Source organism: Chinchilla lanigera, unplaced genomic scaffold (assembly GCF_000276665.1).
Source record: "Chinchilla lanigera isolate Chin_1 unplaced genomic scaffold, ChiLan1.0 scaffold00032, whole genome shotgun sequence".
NCBI classification, from domain to species: domain Eukaryota; kingdom Metazoa; phylum Chordata; class Mammalia; order Rodentia; family Chinchillidae; genus Chinchilla; species Chinchilla lanigera.
The window spans coordinates 9,144,445-9,162,388 of record NW_004955433.1 but is presented as its reverse complement, the minus strand read 5'-3'; the positions used below and the strand labels follow the sequence as shown (position 1 = coordinate 9,162,388).

Below are 17,944 nucleotides of genomic sequence, written 5' to 3'. Positions count from 1 at the left end.
TCCCGACTCCAGGGCGCGGGTAGGGAGGCTGCTTCCCAGCCTGGGGAGATGGAGATAGAGCGAAAAGTTTGGGCGCCGCGCTGGCAAGTGCCGCAAAAGTGTAGGCGAGGGTCAGCGCAGATAAGGACTAGCGGACAGGGTCACCCCCGCACCCCGCCACTCACTCACTCCCGGTTCAGCGCCGCCACCTCGTTCCTAGAGGCTGCGGCACGGACCCCTTCCCCAGGGGCCGGTGGGAGAGGCCTTGCCCAGGGCCCAACTCGGCCCAGCCGCACCTTCAAAGGGCCCGGACGCGCTGCGGCGCACAGAGTAAGCGGCAGCCCTTCCCCTCCCCCTCCCCGGCCGAAGCCGAACTCAGAGCCGAGGCGAGTCTCGCTCTCCACCCGCCCCGGGCTCGGCGGCGCCACCGTCGCCAACGCCTCCCGGCGGAGTGACGCGCCCTACAGCCAACCCGGGCAGGCGGGGGGGCGTTCGGGAGGGGTCCTGGGCGGAGCCGGGCCGCCCCCTTATCCCACGGGCTCGGGGCGCTTCTCCCGAAAACTTCAGCCCTAATTGTCCTGGGAATGTCCGAGGTAGAGAAGGGAGCGAGGCAGCAGGAGGATCGGGGCCCCTTGGGAAGGGGAGAACGGGGTTGGCGAGAGCTGCCCCTCCCCCAGCCCCAAACCCGTCACGTTCCCAAACCTTTCCTCGATCCTCTTCCCCGCGAGCCCGGGATCCAGGGGATGGAGAACTCAGGGCGAAGGAACGCAGAGCCGGGCTGCGAGCGGGAGGGAGGCCGGGCAGCGGGCGGGAGGCGGACCGGCGTGGGGCTGGCTCTTCCCCACTCGCTTATTTTTTTTTTATGAGGGTGGGCTGCTTTCTAGTAGCTCTTAAAGGAAGAAACACTCACGAAACGGGACGTCCTCCCCCACCCCCGTCCCCAAATCCCGCCACGGGACTCCCTCCCCCCGCGGGCCGGCGCGCGACGCGCCGGAGTTGGGAAGTTACCGCGCGCCCGCGCCCGGGTCCCCACCCCCCGCCCGGGGCGGCTCCATTCCGGGGAGGGCATGCTAATTTGGGTCGGCCCAGCCCGGGATGGGGGCGAGGGGGGGAGGAGGGAGCGAGCGAGGGGGGGCGCCGGCCCGGGCGCCGGGCGCGCAGTGGCCAGGAGGAGGCCCCCGGCGGCCGGGCCGCGGAGTCCCGGGCGGTCGCGAAGAGGGTTGACCCAGTGTCGGGCGGCGCGGCGTGCAGAGCCAGCCCCGCGGCCGGCTTATTGGGCCAGCGCGCGGAGAGACAGGGGTCTGCAGCAAATCACGAACTAATTGATTAAGGCGAGCGGGTTTGAATAGCGCTGGCCCGGTGCCAATCGCCTTTCAAAGAGCCCCTCTATGATTAATCGCAATGCATTATTGATAATCATAATTATAGAAGGACACATGCGCGCTGCGCCCGGGGCCCGGGAGCCGGGGAGGGGGCGGGCGGGCCGGCGGGCGGGGGGAGCCGCCGCCGCCGCCGCCGCTCGATTTCCGTAATTTTGAGAAGATTTTTTTTTAGTAATTTTTTATTCTGCCCCAGCTGATGTTTGAGCCAGCATGTCGCGGAGGAAGCAAGCGAAGCCTCAACATTTCCAATCCGACCCCGAAGTGGCCTCGCTCCCCCGGCGAGATGGTGAGTGCTCCGGCTCGCGCCGTGGACACACACACACGCACTCACACTCGCGCACACTCGGACCCACGCACACGCGGTCGGGCCCCGCGCCTGCTGCTCCGCCGCCTCCGCGTCCCCGCTGCCCTTTTCCACTCGGCTTATTTTTTTCTTTTTCTTTTTAATTCTTAATTTTCCCTGGCTGGGCTTCCCCGCTCCCTCGCCCCGGGGAAAGCAGGCGCATCTCCCGGCAGGATCTTTCCGGAGTTACTGTGTCCTGGAGCCCGAGGGAGCGAACGCCGGCCTTGCTCCTCGGTCCCAGCTTCTCCGGGGAGCCGAGGCCAGGGCACGCGGAGCTGCCTCCAGGGCCCGGGCGCCCCTAGGGGCGCGGGTGCGGACAGAGGCTTCGCGCTCCTCCGGCTGCGCGGTGCCGCGGGCCCCCGCGGCTCGGCCTCTCCGCCCGCCCGGCCTCGCAGCCCCGGCCCTGTTGCTAGCGGAGCGGGAAGGAAGTTTACTTGGTGCTGAGGGCTGAACTCCGAGCGCGTGGGGAGCTCGCTGTGCCTCTTTTCACTACGCTAACACTTTCCCTCGACCCGCAGGGCGAAATAGGGTGCCTTAGGGGGTTCAGGGCGGTAAGAAGGTGGGGACCTGGGTCGGGGCGCGACACCCTGGGGTCGCGGCGGCGGGGGTGGAATATTCTGCTGCCGGTTGCTGCAGAGAAGGTGCAAGCGGAGTGAGGGAAGTGTCGGGTTCCGACTCCCTAAGTTTATCCAGCATCTTTTCTCGCCGTTCATGCACTTCTAGCCCCCCAAAATCTTGAGATTTGGTATGCGCTCTCTGCAGATCGCGGGGCCCCATACTTCCAGAATGGTAGGACGGGGTGAAGAATCGTAGGGTCGTTTTTCAGTGCTGGGCAAGGGATAGCCGGGTAGCGAAGATCCCTAAAACAGAGGCAAGCGCTTTCCCCAGTGGAGGCGACCACGCCGGGGTCCCGAAAGGAATAGTCAAATCCAGAACAAAGTTTGTGTGCTGGAGCTACGGTGGAGTGTTGGAGCGATCCAGGCAGGAAGCTGGGGGTGCGAAAGGAGGACACCTCCGGGGGACTCCTTATCTCTGAAGGTAGCTCACACTGTGGGAGCCTGCAAGTTCCCAGGCCCGGCGCCCGAGGCGGTGGAGCGGCGCCTGGGTTCGGGTCATCCAGAACATGCTCCCCTCTCGGCTGCGGAAGGACGCGAGGCGACCCTGGCTGGGTCTCCACAGATCTGGATGCCTGTCGAGGTGCTCGTGTTCAATGGGGGGCACTTAAGGGAAATGGAGACTGGAACTGGACCCCCCTACCCCCAGAGCTCCACAGCGTGCTCTGAGATCGGCACCTCCGTCCACTGAGTTCTGCGGCCGCCCGGCCCCACGGCCTGGTCTCGGGGCTTCCCCAGAGGCCTGGCGCTGAGTAGGGCTGGGGCCGCGACCAGAGCCCGGCAGCGAAGCAAAGGGACCCTAGCTCCCTTTACTCGGGTGCCGAGAGAGGGGAGTGTACTGTGGAGTCCCTGTAAGAAAGTACGATTCAGAAAACTGTTTACAATACAGTATTTGGTCCTTGCAAGTACTTTCTCAAGCTTGAAACCTTACCCTGAATCTCTGGGAGTTCACAGTGCGCTGCAAGGAACCCCTGACAACCCACTTCCCCCCTAAAGGAACACGGGTGCGTGGGGCAAGCCGAGGTGAAATTACCCAAGGCCGCAACAACCACTGAGTATTTTTCTGGGTTTTCTCAGCTGGTTTCTTACGCTTCTCACCCCCACAACAATCTTTCCTAAAGTTTCTGGTGAGACCTTTAGCACTGTAATACTGTTGCAGTTCACAGTGTGTGCGCTTAAAAACAAACCGGAGAGAGAGGAGAAAATTTGTTAATCCATTTTGTAAATATAAACAGATATATTTACATATATATTTTTTTCTCGCGTTTTTCTTCCGCAAAAAACCTCGGACATCTGAAGAAATGATGCTTGCTATTTCTGTGCCTTGTGCCTTCTGGATCTGGAATTTTTAATAGTTAAGACTTCTCATAAAGCGATAGCATAAAAGGAATTCACTACCTCTTACCATGATTATTTATTAGTACTGTTTTTTAGTTTATTTGAGCTTTGAGCTAAGTTAAGTAACTGAGTCAAGTTTCCTTTCTCTTTTAATTTTTTTATCTTCCTTTCTTTTTTTTTCTTTCTAAAAGCTAGCTCGTTGTGGTAAAAAGCAGTAAACTGTTGGGAGCACCCTAGGAAACACCCCCTCCTGGCCCCTTTCCTCACCTCTCCCCACCCACTCCTCTCTTTCTTCGGTACTAATGATTTTAGGTTATGACTCTTTTTACATGGTTGAACAATAAGTTTGGGAGAAGTTGCCTAGAGGGTAGATTTTGTAATAGGGTTACAGGATTTAGTGTGTTGTAATAATATTAGTACACAAGTAATCCCTCTCAGCGCCTGACATACAAGAGGGCCTAACATACCCAAGTTCTTTTTATTTGGGTATAGTTGTAAGATAAATGCAGTTGAAAGTTCATGACATAGCTCAAGGTTACTTTTAAAGTCACCTTTTCTGCATTGAAATCAGCAATCTCCATCCTTCTCTCTGTTCTGAACCCATGCTTCAAAAGTTGCTAGTGTTTGGTTTGGTTTTGTTACATATAGCAAGGTTGTTAAACTTTTAGAAGGCAAACCTCTATTTAAACACTGCTTATTTTTTCTTCTGACTTGAGATGTTCTTAAAAATATAGCAAACATTACCAAATTAAATGGAATTTATGTTCTTCTCACATACTAGGACCTCAAATTTTATGACTTCTACCTAGAGGAGGGACTAGAAAAGTTTGTAGACCCCATTACAGTAGCCCTAAAGGATGACTCTCTGCTTTGTTGTGTGTGTGCATGCGTGTGTTTCAGTGTGAATACGCTTACAAAGAAAGGCCAAGCCATGCTGAGCAGTGCATAGGGATAGCTTCATTTGAACAAGTTGAAGAAAATAAGATTATCTAGTCCACCTTAGAATACTGATATTTTATTCTACTTTAGTGGAGCTGTGCTGCCAAAACACTGCAAAATAAATTTGATAATCTTTCAGTTTCTTAAGAAATCAAGATTATGGCAAATATGACTTGTCTCATATTCAACAAGTCTTAAATTACTTGTACAAAGATAACTGCCACGAGGAAGATTATTTACCAAGATAGGTAATTCTGAGGAAGGAGAATATGAAACTCTAATGATTTCATATGTGGGTTCTTTCCTAAGGATTTAGATTTCAGGTGTGTGTGTGTGTGTGTGTGTATTTTTTCCCTTTGGTGGTATTTTTAAGACTTTCGTAACTATATGGAGGGTCTACTCAGATTCCATCCGTTTATTAAATATTTTGGTTCTCCAATTTTAAAGAAAAGGTACTACTGAAAAGTGAAAACAGGAATAGCAGATAAAACATTGACTCTTATATGAAATATCATGAAAGTCCTTCTTATTTATATTAATAATGAAATTCTGTTTTTCACCAAAGTAATTTACTCATTGAGAGCAGCTTAATGGCAACACATTGATTTCTGGGCCCAAAAGGTTAGAGAGAACTATAATTAATTGCTTTTTTTTAAAAAACCGACACCTGCAAGATAAGGCAGTTGGAAAGAATTCATGTTTAATCAGGCCTATTTTAAGTTTGGCATAATGGAAGATTCTGGACGAGAAAATGCAAACCGTTTTTTTGAAATTTGCTTCAGGCTGCAAGATACTTCCTAAAACGTTAAAAACAACACAGAAACAAGCAAAGTCTAGCTGGGCACGAGATAGAATGTGTGAAAGTGCATTTGTGGTACTGAATGTTTGGTGGTTTCTTTTACATCAAGTTTCCGTTATGGTTCATAAGCCCATGTACCAAATTATAGATATTTCTTTGGGGGTTAGATTTCTTTTCCTTCAAGTTTGGATGGAGTTATCTTTATCAACAGACTCCTTAAGAAGGCAAAAATCTACATTTTTATTGTGGAGTGCTTACTGGAATCTGGGGAAGAAACAGGCAGACAGGTTACATGTTTTGAAATTGTTAAAACCAAACTCTGTGTAGTAACCAGAACAAATTCTTTCTACAGCCTAAACTAAGTTTTTCTAAAACATATCCTGGTGCAGAGAAGCCCTTAGATAATCAAAACTCCAGTCCTTTAGCAGTTTAGCAAGAGATGGTAAATTACACCCCTCCCCTAGAAGAAAAAAGTGTATGTGCCAGGCTTTAGGAAACGTAGATGTGTCGAGCTGTTTTAACCTTTGCTAGCCTCCTCCCATGCAAAGGTGACAAGGTCCAGATCATAATATGTCCTTCAGTGTCTTCCCAGTGACCCCCAAATTGAGTCTTGCTAGTCACTTAGCAGGAAGTTAGTAGTTTATTTTAGTTTCACCTTATCAGCTTGGCTTCTTTTCCTAACCTTATTCCCCTGTCACCCTCAGATGCCAGACCCCCAAAGGGGAAGATTGACAGGTAGTTCCCATAGCTCAGCTTTACCCTCAAACAACAGGGATTTAGTTTCTTGTGCCTTTGCCAATGTTTATGTAGTCAGAGTTTAGATCTCGCCTTAAGGAATCTCTCTTTTACGCGTCACTGGGATAAGAAAGCCACAAAGAAGTTTTTGAACAAACCCTTGCAACTGGAACCCCATCTAGTGTTCAGTTTGATTCATCCATGGGGAAGACATTTTCCCCTTTTATTTATTGTGTGCATTAGGTGGGCCCGGATCACTACTTTAAAAGGAGTGTCTTGTCCTTGTTATTTCTTCAGAGATTTCTCTTGTATTCTTCCACGGGAGAACACACTAATCCTGGTGAGCACACGGAGTGAATTTGAAGGCAGCCAATTTGTCACTTGGTTGCATAGAGGAAACTTCAGACATCACAGAAAATATGCACAACATATGTTGTAGTGTTTACAATTTCTTTGGAATCTTAAGTTGGACATTCACATTCAGCCTTTCCCCAGTCTGTGGGGGGCATAAAAGATAAAGGATTAATCAGTCAAATATGTTTGTGATAGCCTTCCCAGATAGGTGCACAAAAAGGAACAGCCTGTTAAAATTATGGACCCCAAACCCACTATTGTGAGTGGTTCTATTTTAAAATGTCAGTACAATCTTTAGGTAGTGGGAAATACACTCAATGTGTCTTTCTGAGTAGCTCCAAAAAAGAAAATTAAATCTGGTAGAGTTGGGTGGTTGTTTTCTGGTTTTGGAGGTTTTTGTTTTTGTTTTGTTTTCTGGCTGGCTAAGCCTTTCTGTGTGGAGCATAGTTTTATTTTTATTTTCTCAATAGATGATATGTTGGAACACTTTAATTTTCTGCTTCCACTTCTGCAATGTTTGGTTCAGGTGATGAAAAACTGACAGCTGAGTTTGGCATCGAGTACCTAAATAGTACAACAAGAACTAAAACATTTGGAATTTTAGTGCAAATTCGGTGGTGGTATAAGATCACCTACTTCCCAAAAAAAAAAAGAAAAGAGGAAAAAGGAAAAACAGCAAATTCCAAGTATCTTTTCTGTGTGTACATACTTAGAAAACCACTACTTCTTAAATGTTCCGATCTGACTAGAATTACAAAATTAATTTGTATGTTAAATGCATAGAAAATAAGCTGCAATATTATTTTCACCACGATACAGGGACAAGGCAACTGTATTTACTATAATGAGGTCACCAGTTGCAATCCTGTGTAACAGATTATTGAGAGAGATACAAGGTAGTAGAGGGTTGGATCGGAAAAATGAATTAGAACATTAGAACATGTTCCTGTGTGTGTGTATCTTATTACAACTTAAAATATTCCTTGTGGTAGTTAAAGATTCACACTAGTTCTCATGTTTTGTCTTTCTTTTTAAGCTGTTTCATTGGCATTCTGTTCAGAATGCAGATAGATTTAAAGTTACGCATTATTATAGTGTAGCGACACCTGCTTTTGAAATAAATCAAAATAGATACCAGGATTTTTAGGGGACTGGGGTGTTCATAAACATCAGGAAATTAGTTAACTATACAGTGAGATCCAATGTCAGCTTATTGAAATGTTTTGGAAAATCTAAGCTAAAATGTAGGCAATTTTAAAAACATAATCTCTTATAAGCAAAAGGCATTTATTTTTAAACATCTATATTTTTCATTTAGTTAGCACAATCATAAGTATAAAAACGTTCAGGTTGAAAAACTCAAACAATTCTCAAATGAGTCTTGAAGCAGTAGAAAAACAGAATTCGAGCACAGGAAAGTAATAACCAGCTAAATCCTATAAAGTAACCTATCTTTTATTTTCTCTATATATTATGAGAATATCAGATGTTTGCAAGTTATAAAGAATTAAAATGCCCTTTAATCGTGAGCACAGATGTGCTAAATATTTGAAGCAACTACATTGTAATGTGTACAATTGATGAAGTCAGTTTTCTGATTCCCCACGCTAGTTATTTAGTTCTGAATCTGTCATTATTTGTCTAAGCCCAGCTGACCAAGCAAAACTGTGTTTTAAAGTGGCTTTATGTTTTGATAAATGTGAGCTGGTTGAAAAGTATTTTCCACTGAATGCAGAGCTTAATAGAACATGCTGACATAATAGTTTTAATGCATTTTGTTGAAAATGTGTGAACAAACAGAATAGCTTTTGTTCCTTCATAATTGGCTGTAAAAGTAGATGGAAACATAACCATTACATATGGAAATGTGCAAAGAGAAAGAAATAACATTTCTGTTGAATATATTAGGAATTGCATTTCCTAGTTTAAAATAAGCATCTGAAATGGATGTATCATTTAAAATTGGTTGTCAAAATAAGAAGCTTTAAACAGAATTTTTGTCACATTATTTTTGTCCCAAGTTAAGCAACATAACTTTAGTGAATTTCATTTAATATTTTGTTTATATTAAGGCAGGAGGAAAGACAGAAAGTGCTTAAAACAGTACCTTAAATGTGCATAGGAATCTGGTGCCAATTAGGGTGATTAAACATTAAATTAAAACTGGATCATTGTTGATATTTTCTGCTACAACTGCGATTTGTTTGGTGTTGCTAATGCATTTTATACTATAACCTAGTAGAGATAAAAGATGGATATTGGGAAAGCTAGCTTATTAAATATAACTTCGCTGCTAAAATAACACTGCCAGTAATAGCGTGCATATATTTGGTATACTTTACCAGGGGTTCTAATCAACTTCAGCAACACTCTAAGTAGATGGAGTTAAGGAATTTTCAGCAGTTAATATTTCAGTGTTAATTATATTTTCTTGAAATGCAAAGCTACTGAAGCTTTTTAGATCCTCAGTCCAAAAAGGCAAATGTCTGACTCTGCTGAGTAGACTTTTAAGTTTTCAGGGGAAAAAAAAAGCAAGATTTTGATTTTACATGCATTCATATCTGCAATTACTTTTTTTTGCTTACAAGTTTTCTGGGAGATTCTATTTGGAAGTCATGGAAACTACCTATTATCCGATTCAGTTCTGCAGAAAAGCATACAGGGAGGTAATCCTTGAATTAAACAGTTTTTTTTTTTTTTTTCATAGCTTCGAAGATGACCACACACCATTTGTACAGCAGAAGTTGGTGTCCCATGCTGGGCAAACAATGGGACGCCATCCTGTCTTTGAATAGGATGTTAGCCTGCAGTTGGAGATTTTTATGTTTAATTTACAAATGGATCTTAGTGAGAAGACATCTGAGCAACCAGCAGAAACAAACATGAAATAAAAGGATTTTTATAAGAAAAGGTTCAGGACAATCTGTTAAACAATTGATAACAGTTAAGAGCAAACTGTTTTTAAAGGCATTCAGACAAGGAAAATTGCAAAGCATTTCCAAATTCTACAGCAAACATGATTTCTTAGGGGAAGGGGAGAACTTCCCCTTAACTGCACGTCCTTCTCTCAGTTGATTTTTAATCAGAAATGTAAGTCATACACCATTTTATAGATAGGGCACTTTTGATAAAATATTTAGAGGCATGTTGCTGCCATTTGGAGCATTTGGCATATATCCCTTGATTAGTGGAATGGGAGCTAGGGTTGCATTCTTTAATTTTAAAAATAAACATGCCACACTGTGATATATAGGTGCTAGGCAGGCCTTGTAAGGGATTATGATCATTGTGTTTCTCTGCATTGTGTGTGTTGCTTTCCCTTTTGTATTCAAGTGAATCTTGAGGATTTGTTACTGATGTGACTAAAGTGTGTTTGTCTCGGATCAGACTTAGCTCAGGTTTGAGGTGGGGGCTTGAGGTGATTTTCAAGTTGTCAGTCCACAGCTGGGTGATATGCATTTTTTCCCCCTTGTCAACAACTGATTGGAACCTGAATGACTACAAATTAGTTTAGTGACAGAACAAACTGTCACAGATATCTTTGGATTGGTTGAAAATGAATAAGGTTGACAGAAACTCAAGAGCCTAATAAGTCCTCAGAATGGTTGCCGGACCCTCTCTGGACAAGTAGACAAATCAGGTGTATAAAATATTGGAAATCAATATTTTGCTATGGAATTTCATTATGTATCAATGTCTTCCTCCATTCATAGTATTTTATGTTTAGATGAATTATCTGAGGGCCATGACTATCTGAGATACCAGATGGATGGAAATTCCTCCATACCCTTAAAAATTAATTATGAGCATTCCTAGGTAATAATGATTGGGGTTTCAGGGACTATAATTTTGAGTTTTGCAGTTAGGAAACAGTTGATTAACTTTTTTTAAAAAAAAATCATAGATGACATGTGTTCTGGTTCCTTTCTAACCCTGAGGCTTTTGATGTTTGTAGGAGACACAGAGAAGGGTCAACCAAATCGCCCCACCAAAAGCAAGGATGCCCACGTCTGTGGCCGGTGCTGTGCTGAGTTCTTTGAGCTATCAGATCTTCTGCTTCACAAGAAGAACTGCACTAAAAATCAATTAGTTTTGATCGTCAGTGAAAATCCAGCCTCCCCACCTGAAACCTTTTCACCCAGTCCCCCTCCCGATAATCCTGATGAACAAATGAAAGACACAGTGAACAAAACAGATCAAGTAGACTGCAGCGACCTTTCAGAACACAAGGGACTTGACAGGGAAGAGTCCATGGAGGTGGAGGCCCCGGCTGCTCCCAACAGCGGCAGTGGGACGTCTAGCGGCACCACCAGTAGCGCCACCCCAAGCTGTGAGAACAGCTCCTCCACAGGTACCTCAGCGATCACAACTTCTCTACCTCAACTCGGGGACCTGACGACGCTGGGCAATTTCTCCGTGATCAATAGCAACGTCATCATTGAGAACCTCCAGAGCACCAAGGTGGCGGTGGCCCAGTTCTCCCAGGAAGCGAGGTGCAGTGGGGCCTCTGGAGGCAAGCTGGCCGTTCCAGCCCTCATGGAGCAACTCTTAGCGCTGCAGCAACAGCAGATCCACCAACTGCAACTGATCGAACAGATTCGGCACCAAATATTACTGTTGGCTTCTCAGAACACAGACTTGCCAACATCTTCTAGTCCTTCTCAAGGTACTTTACGAACATCTGCCAACCCCTTGTCCACGCTAAGTTCCCATTTATCTCAGCAGCTGGCAGCAGCAGCTGGATTAGCACAGAGCCTCGCTAGCCAATCTGCCAGCATTAGTGGTGTGAAACAGCTACCCCCAATCCAGCTACCTCAGAGCAGTTCTGGCAACACCATCATTCCATCCAGCAGTGGCACTTCTCCCAATATGAACATATTGGCGGCAGCAGTTACCACCCCGTCCTCAGAAAAAGTGGCTTCGAGTGCTGGCACAAACCATGTCAGCAACCCAGCAGTCTCAGCATCGTCCTCACCAGCTTTTGCAATAAGCAGTTTATTAAGTCCTGCATCTAATCCACTTCTACCTCAGCCAACCCCTGCTAACTCGGTTTTCCCCAGCCCTTTGCCCAACATCGGAACAACTGCAGAGGATTTAAACTCCTTGTCTGCCTTGACCCAGCAAAGAAAAAGCAAGCCACCAAATGTCACTGCCTTCGAAGCAAAAAGTACTTCGGATGAGGCATTCTTCAAACACAAGTGTAGGTTCTGCGCAAAGGTCTTTGGGAGCGACAGTGCCTTGCAGATCCACTTGCGCTCCCATACCGGAGAGAGGCCGTTCAAGTGCAACATCTGTGGAAACAGGTTCTCCACCAAGGGGAACTTGAAAGTCCACTTTCAGCGCCACAAAGAGAAGTATCCTCACATCCAGATGAATCCCTATCCTGTGCCTGAGCACTTGGACAACATCCCCACTAGTACTGGCATCCCGTACGGCATGTCCATCCCTCCAGAGAAGCCAGTCACCAGCTGGCTAGACACCAAGCCAGTCCTACCCACGCTGACTACTTCTGTTGGCCTGCCGTTACCCCCGACCCTCCCAAGCCTCACACCCTTCATTAAGACTGAAGAACCAGCCCCCATCCCCATCAGCCATTCTGCTGCCAGCCCCCCCAGCTCAGTCAAAAGTGACTCTGGGGTCCCGGATCCAGCCACGAGAAACCTGGGTGGGCTCCCTGAGGAAGCAGATATGTCCACTCTGCCACCCTTAGGTGGCAAAAGCGAGGAGAGTAACGTGGCCACCAATTCAGTTCCAACAGCAAGCAGCAGCACCCTGAGCTCTCCAGCAGCTGACTGTGGTCCGGGAGGTGCTGCCACCTTCACCAACCCTTTATTGCCACTCATGTCTGAGCAGTTTAAGGCCAAGTTTCCTTTTGGGGGACTCTTGGACTCAGCCCAGGCATCAGAGACATCCAAGCTGCAGCAACTGGTAGAAAACATTGACAAAAAGGCCACTGACCCCAATGAGTGTATCATCTGCCACCGGGTCCTGAGCTGTCAGAGCGCCTTGAAAATGCACTACCGGACACACACTGGGGAGAGGCCCTTTAAGTGCAAGATCTGTGGCCGAGCTTTTACCACAAAAGGGAATCTTAAAACCCACTACAGTGTTCACCGGGCCATGCCCCCACTCAGAGTCCAGCATTCCTGTCCCATTTGCCAGAAGAAGTTCACAAATGCCGTTGTCCTTCAGCAACACATCCGGATGCATATGGGAGGCCAGATCCCCAACACCCCTGTCCCTGACAGCTACCCCGAATCTATGGAGTCTGACACAGGCTCCTTTGATGAGAAAAATTTTGATGACCTAGACAACTTCTCCGATGAAAACATGGAAGACTGTCCTGAAGGCAGCATCCCAGATACACCCAAGTCAGTGGATGCGTCGCAAGACAGCTTGTCTTCTTCACCTTTGCCCCTCGAGATATCCAGCATTGCTGCTTTGGAAAATCAGATGAAGATGATCAATGCTGGCCTGGCAGAGCAGCTTCAAGCCAGCCTGAAGTCTGTGGAGAACGGGTCCGTCGAAGGGGATGTGCTGACCAATGATTCATCTTCAGTGGGTGGCGACATGGAAAGCCAAAGTGCCGGCAGCCCGGCCATCTCAGAGTCTACCTCTTCCATGCAGGCTCTGTCCCCATCCAACAGCACCCAGGAATTCCACAAGTCACCCAGCATGGAGGAGAAGCCACCGAGAGCGGGACCAAGCGAGTTTGCCAATGGTTTGTCTCCCACCCCAGTGAATGGGGGGGCTTTGGATTTGACATCTAGTCATGCAGAGAAAATCATCAAAGAGGATTCTTTGGGAATCCTCTTCCCTTTCAGAGACCGGGGTAAATTTAAAAATACTGCTTGCGACATTTGTGGCAAAACCTTTGCTTGTCAGAGTGCCTTGGACATTCACTATAGAAGTCATACCAAAGAGAGACCATTTATTTGCACAGTTTGCAATCGTGGCTTTTCCACAAAGGGTAATTTGAAACAGCACATGTTGACACATCAGATGCGAGATCTACCATCACAGCTCTTTGAGCCCAGTTCCAACCTTGGCCCTAATCAGAACTCCGCGGTGATCCCCGCCAACTCCTTGTCGTCTCTCATCAAAACAGAGGTCAACGGCTTTGTGCATGTTTCTCCTCAGGACAGTAAGGACACCCCCACTGGTCACATCCCTCCTGGGCCTCTGTCATCCTCTGCCACATCCCCGGTCCTGCTCCCAGCTCTGCCCCGGAGAACTCCCAAACAGCACTATTGCAACACATGTGGCAAAACCTTCTCCTCATCGAGTGCCCTTCAGATCCACGAGAGAACTCACACTGGAGAGAAGCCCTTTGCTTGCACTATTTGTGGAAGAGCGTTCACAACAAAAGGCAATCTTAAGGTACCTGTTCCATCTGTACCTCACCCGCCCTATCAGCCCCTTCAGTGGCCAATGATTATCTGAAGTGCATGTTTCAGGAGTCAGCCACTCACATACTCAGAGACAGGGGTCTCCAGAGAGCAAGGCTGCACATGGCTGACCCGGGAGAAGTGAGGGTGCCTGTGAGAGTCAGGATCGTGGAAGGCAGGAGAGAGTGGCCTGCAGCTGGCTGCACGTCAGAGCATCTTGAGTGATTTGGTGCCTAAGCGAAGCAGCGGCCCCTCTCTTTCGTCTCACTAAGTGCACCAAATGAATTGCTTTACCTACCAAATAAGACAGCCTGGCATTGCCATAGGGTATTGATTAAAGACATCCACGTGGCCTGTGTGCTGCCATATCGCTTAATAATTGTGGCGTGCACGGCAATTTTTCATAACTATGCAGTCCAACATGGTTTATTTTTCTAGAAATAATAACGTCACTGCTCTGCTAATGGGTATTATGATAATTGATTATACAACATTTCCTACTGATACGTGTTGGAAATAAAGCAAACATGCTTACGTTCTAGAGCGGTGGTTGAGCGCTCTTACTGTGTACATTTTTCTGTTGACAGAGTATTTCTCTGGAGATTGCTGCCAGTAATGTGAGATGAATAATTACTTTCTGGCTTTTCTCTCCTTACGCAGGCCCTCCAACGGGCAATCAGTGAGGGGTACTTTCTTCCTGTCTGCAAAGGACATTTATAGGGTAAAGGGTGTCAGATACAATACTCACCACTGCAATGAGAGTGGACATAACAATTCTAACCCTGAAAGGAGCTATCTGCAACTGACTAGCTTGCTTGAGGCCATTATAAGCTAAATATGAGTAATAAAAAAAGAGTAAGTAAGGCATCTTTGCCTGGGAAGAAGAGAGACGGCCCAGGGCTGCAAAGAACGAACAGGTTATTACTAATCCACAGGAGTGGATGGTTCCCCTTACCTTTTCCCCTGTCTGTCACATAATAAGAATAGACATTTGGGCCACTAGCCTTGTGGAGTGTTAGGATATGGGTTGAGACGTTCAACTATTAAGCTCCTGTCTTGTTTTTTCCCCCCTTTCTTTTATCCCCCCCCCCCGACCTCAGGTACACATGGGCACCCACATGTGGAATAGCACCCCTGCACGCCGGGGCCGCCGGCTCTCCGTGGATGGTCCCATGACATTTCTAGGAGGCAATCCTGTCAAGTTCCCAGAAATGTTCCAGAAGGATTTGGCGGTGAGATCAGGAAGTGGAGATCCTTCCAGTTTCTGGAATCAGTATGCAGCAGCGCTCTCCAATGGGCTGGCAATGAAGGCCAACGAGATCTCTGTCATTCAGAATGGTGGCATCCCTCCAATTCCTGGAAGCCTAGGCAGCGGGAGCAGCTCACCTATTAGTGGGCTGACGGGAAACCTGGAGAAGCTCCAGAACTCAGAGCCCAGTGCTCCTCTGGCCGGCCTCGAGAAAATGGCAAGCAGTGAGAACGGAACCAACTTCCGCTTCACCCGCTTCGTGGAGGACAGCAAAGAGATCGTGACAAGTTAGAGCAGCCACACACTTGAGACATAGCATTCCTGTTCAGAATGCACCTAGGTTGCCTCCTACTCCTGTGCTGTCCCCTACCTTCTGGTCCCCCAGGTCTATGAACTCCAACGTTATGAAGACGTTCTTTTGTACTTTGTTCAACTTCTAGAGTTCTAAGAAAGCTTATTTATTAGTGATATAACCTTGCTTTGCAAACAGAATGCAAGCGTTAACTTTGGTCTTCTGTATTTTGGACTAAATACTAATTGACTAGAGTGCTGTAAACTTGCTGTAACATTTATGGCAATTGCAAGTTGCCCTGCTAGGCGGTCTTAATCTGGCATTAACTTATTTTCTATATCCAGTTTAATATGAATCTGGTGTTGATGCAATGCCTCCGTGATGCATTAGATCTCTAATAAAGTCTGTATATAAATGTACACTTTGATCCTGCTGGAAAATTTTATCAGCAAACACATTGTCTAATCTTTCAAAACAGATTTAAGGAAAGGACTGAAAGTACAGACTGAATAGTGTGGTTCTTTGAAAGGTTTGGGTTTTTGTTTTTCATTTTTATTCTAAAATTCAACCTGCTTTTTTGTTTTGTAGATTTAACCATTTCCGTTTTGAAACTGCTATTTGTATTGTGCTTTTTACTTGAGTCGTTCAATGTTAATAAGTTTCTGTACAGTAATAAGCACGCAGAATTCTTTAGAGAGAAAAAAAAACAAGTGTTGTTTTGGTAGTTGAAACTGAGACGTAACATTTTGCCTTGTAGGTATATTCACAATAGAAAATGTGTGCTGGAATTTCACAATGCTGCTAAGTATAGCATCTTGAACAACCTTCAGTGGAGAAAATGTAGATGCTCTTGTATATACAATAAGAAATATCACTTTCATTAAAATGTACATACGTTCCTTACAAGAGCAGATGGTTCTTCTTGATCAAGAGAGCAGGTATAGTGTTTGTTTATTTTGTATTAGGTATGGAAGAAAAAAAAATTGGACTGTTACATGCACTTTCTTGGAAAGTTGAAAGGAAGGGGGGGTCCAATTTCTTTAACATTTAATACTAACAACAGAGATACTGTAATTTTACTCAAGTAATCAAATACATTTTTTTGCAACAGATAAAGCAACATACTGTGTCTGTGTTTTTAGAGTGTATTTCTACTTAGTCAGGCCCCTAAATGTATTTTAACATTTCCCCAGGCACCAGTAAATTGTGTATGTGAGCAAGTATCTCTCTCTAAATAAGAAATTGTAAAAGGTGTAACGGAAACGGGTTTGCATGGGCCTACGTTTCTTTTCAGTTCGAAATGTGGAGGCCTTAGATATTTTCCCAGTGTCCACTACTCGTTTGGGAATGTTACTCTACCGTCCCTCCACCACCCCCTCCCCCAGAGAAAAAAATAAAAAATTGTCATTGGAGATTTCGTCCTGACAGGTAAGTTTCCTTAAGCAGGATATTTGGATTTAGATTTCAGCTTTAACTCTTCTGGTTTCATTTCACTGGATTCAGTGGCTTGCTTTTTTTTTTTTTTTTTTTTTTTTTTTTTTTGATTTTTTGTCGGCTGAGAGCCTCATTGCTGGAGAATTCCCGGTGCAGCAGGGTTATATAATCTGACTCAGAAACTGGGCCTCAACCCAGCGAGGTCAACATGTTCTTTATTTAATTAGTCTTTTAGGCATTTAAAAGCACACGCATATTTAAAAGAAAAGGTCTATTATAAAGGAGATGTAAAGCCAACTCGAATACTTCATCATCAGAATTCAGTTTGATTCTTCTTCCCCTCTCCCTTTGTTCTAGGGGGAAGTAGGTTTTGCGCACGATTTGGGGTTCAGCAGTAGGACTGGGTAGAAGTTGAGTCCACAAGGATTTGTTGACTTTGCTTTCAAGGAGATGCCGAGCTGTGGTCTTAGCCGATGGCTGCACCCAGGTAAGGGTGAATGAACCGAAAGCGCTGGGCCACCTTCCAGCAAAAGTTTCCACCACGCCGTGGCCACTCCGGGTCCTGAGTCCGGAAACTTGACTGCCACGGAGTCGACAGGCCGGGGCGCAGAGGGGCTCCCGAAGCGTCAGCTCAGCCTCGCGGCCAAGCCTGGGTCTCAGAAGATGGGCTGAGTCCTGGCCAGTCTGCAGGAGTAGAGGCGGTCGCCAAAACCAGGAGAGGGCCGGGATGGGAGTGTGCGGGGCGCGTAGAGGTGCAGACTCAAGGAGACGTCTCAGCACCCGAAAATGTGGAGGGTGAGATTTCTCGAATTCGCCTCTCGGTCCGTTCTCGCCCCTCCAAGAATGACCCTTTTCCCAAAAGTGTGGACAAGCAGAGAAGGCCGGAATTCCGGCCAGAAGCTCTGGTTCTACGCGAGCCAAATAGGGTGGTTCCGCAGGAGACGCCCGTCACCTTCCAGGAGCTGGGAGTGGCGACAGGGGACGCGGGCGGTGCCCGGGGCTGCGCGCTCCGAGGGCCTGGGCGCTGCTCCCGCTCCGGGACGAAGCCCCGGGCCTTGGGTCGAGCACGGGCAGGGCCCTGCACACCCCGCCGTCCCG

At 46.6% G+C, this 17,944-nt stretch overlaps 1 protein-coding gene and 1 long non-coding RNA gene across 5 annotated transcripts in view; both read left to right on the top strand.

Moving 5' to 3' along the window:
* The first annotated feature begins 1,217 nt into the window (after positions 1–1,217).
* Positions 1,218–16,315, top strand: Sall1 (spalt-like transcription factor 1). The gene is made up of 4 exons (XM_005388281.2): positions 1,218–1,278; positions 1,555–1,647; positions 10,439–13,863; positions 14,972–16,315. Exons 2-4 carry the CDS (start codon positions 1,572–1,574, stop codon positions 15,410–15,412), a joined length of 3,942 nt encoding a protein of 1,313 aa, XP_005388338.1. The 5' UTR covers positions 1,218–1,278; positions 1,555–1,571; the 3' UTR covers positions 15,413–16,315.
* A 734-nt stretch (positions 16,316–17,049) lies between these two features.
* LOC106148923 overlaps positions 17,050–17,944 on the top strand; it is a 15,959-nt gene continuing 15,064 nt past the window's right edge. For 3 of the 4 annotated variants that reach the window (XR_001234694.1, XR_001234691.1, XR_001234692.1), the window contains exon 1: positions 17,050–17,333. This is a non-coding gene — a long non-coding RNA (uncharacterized LOC106148923). Of the gene's footprint in view, positions 17,642–17,944 lie in introns of all 4 variants that reach the window. The other variant, XR_001234693.1, reaches the window with a different exon arrangement.

What these genes read in the sequence shown, in the direction of transcription:
- Sall1 (XM_005388281.2), top strand. Translation starts at nt 1,572, where the DNA reads ATGTCGCGGAGGAAGCAAGCGAAGCCTCAACATTTCCAATCCGACCCC. An exon ending in CTCGCTCCCCCGGCGAGATG is followed by an intron (nt 1,648 to 10,438) that starts GTGAGTGCTCCG and finishes TGATGTTTGTAG; the next exon opens with GAGACACAGAGAAGGGTCAA. An exon ending in CAACAAAAGGCAATCTTAAG is followed by an intron (nt 13,864 to 14,971) that starts GTACCTGTTCCA and finishes CCCCGACCTCAG; the next exon opens with GTACACATGGGCACCCACAT.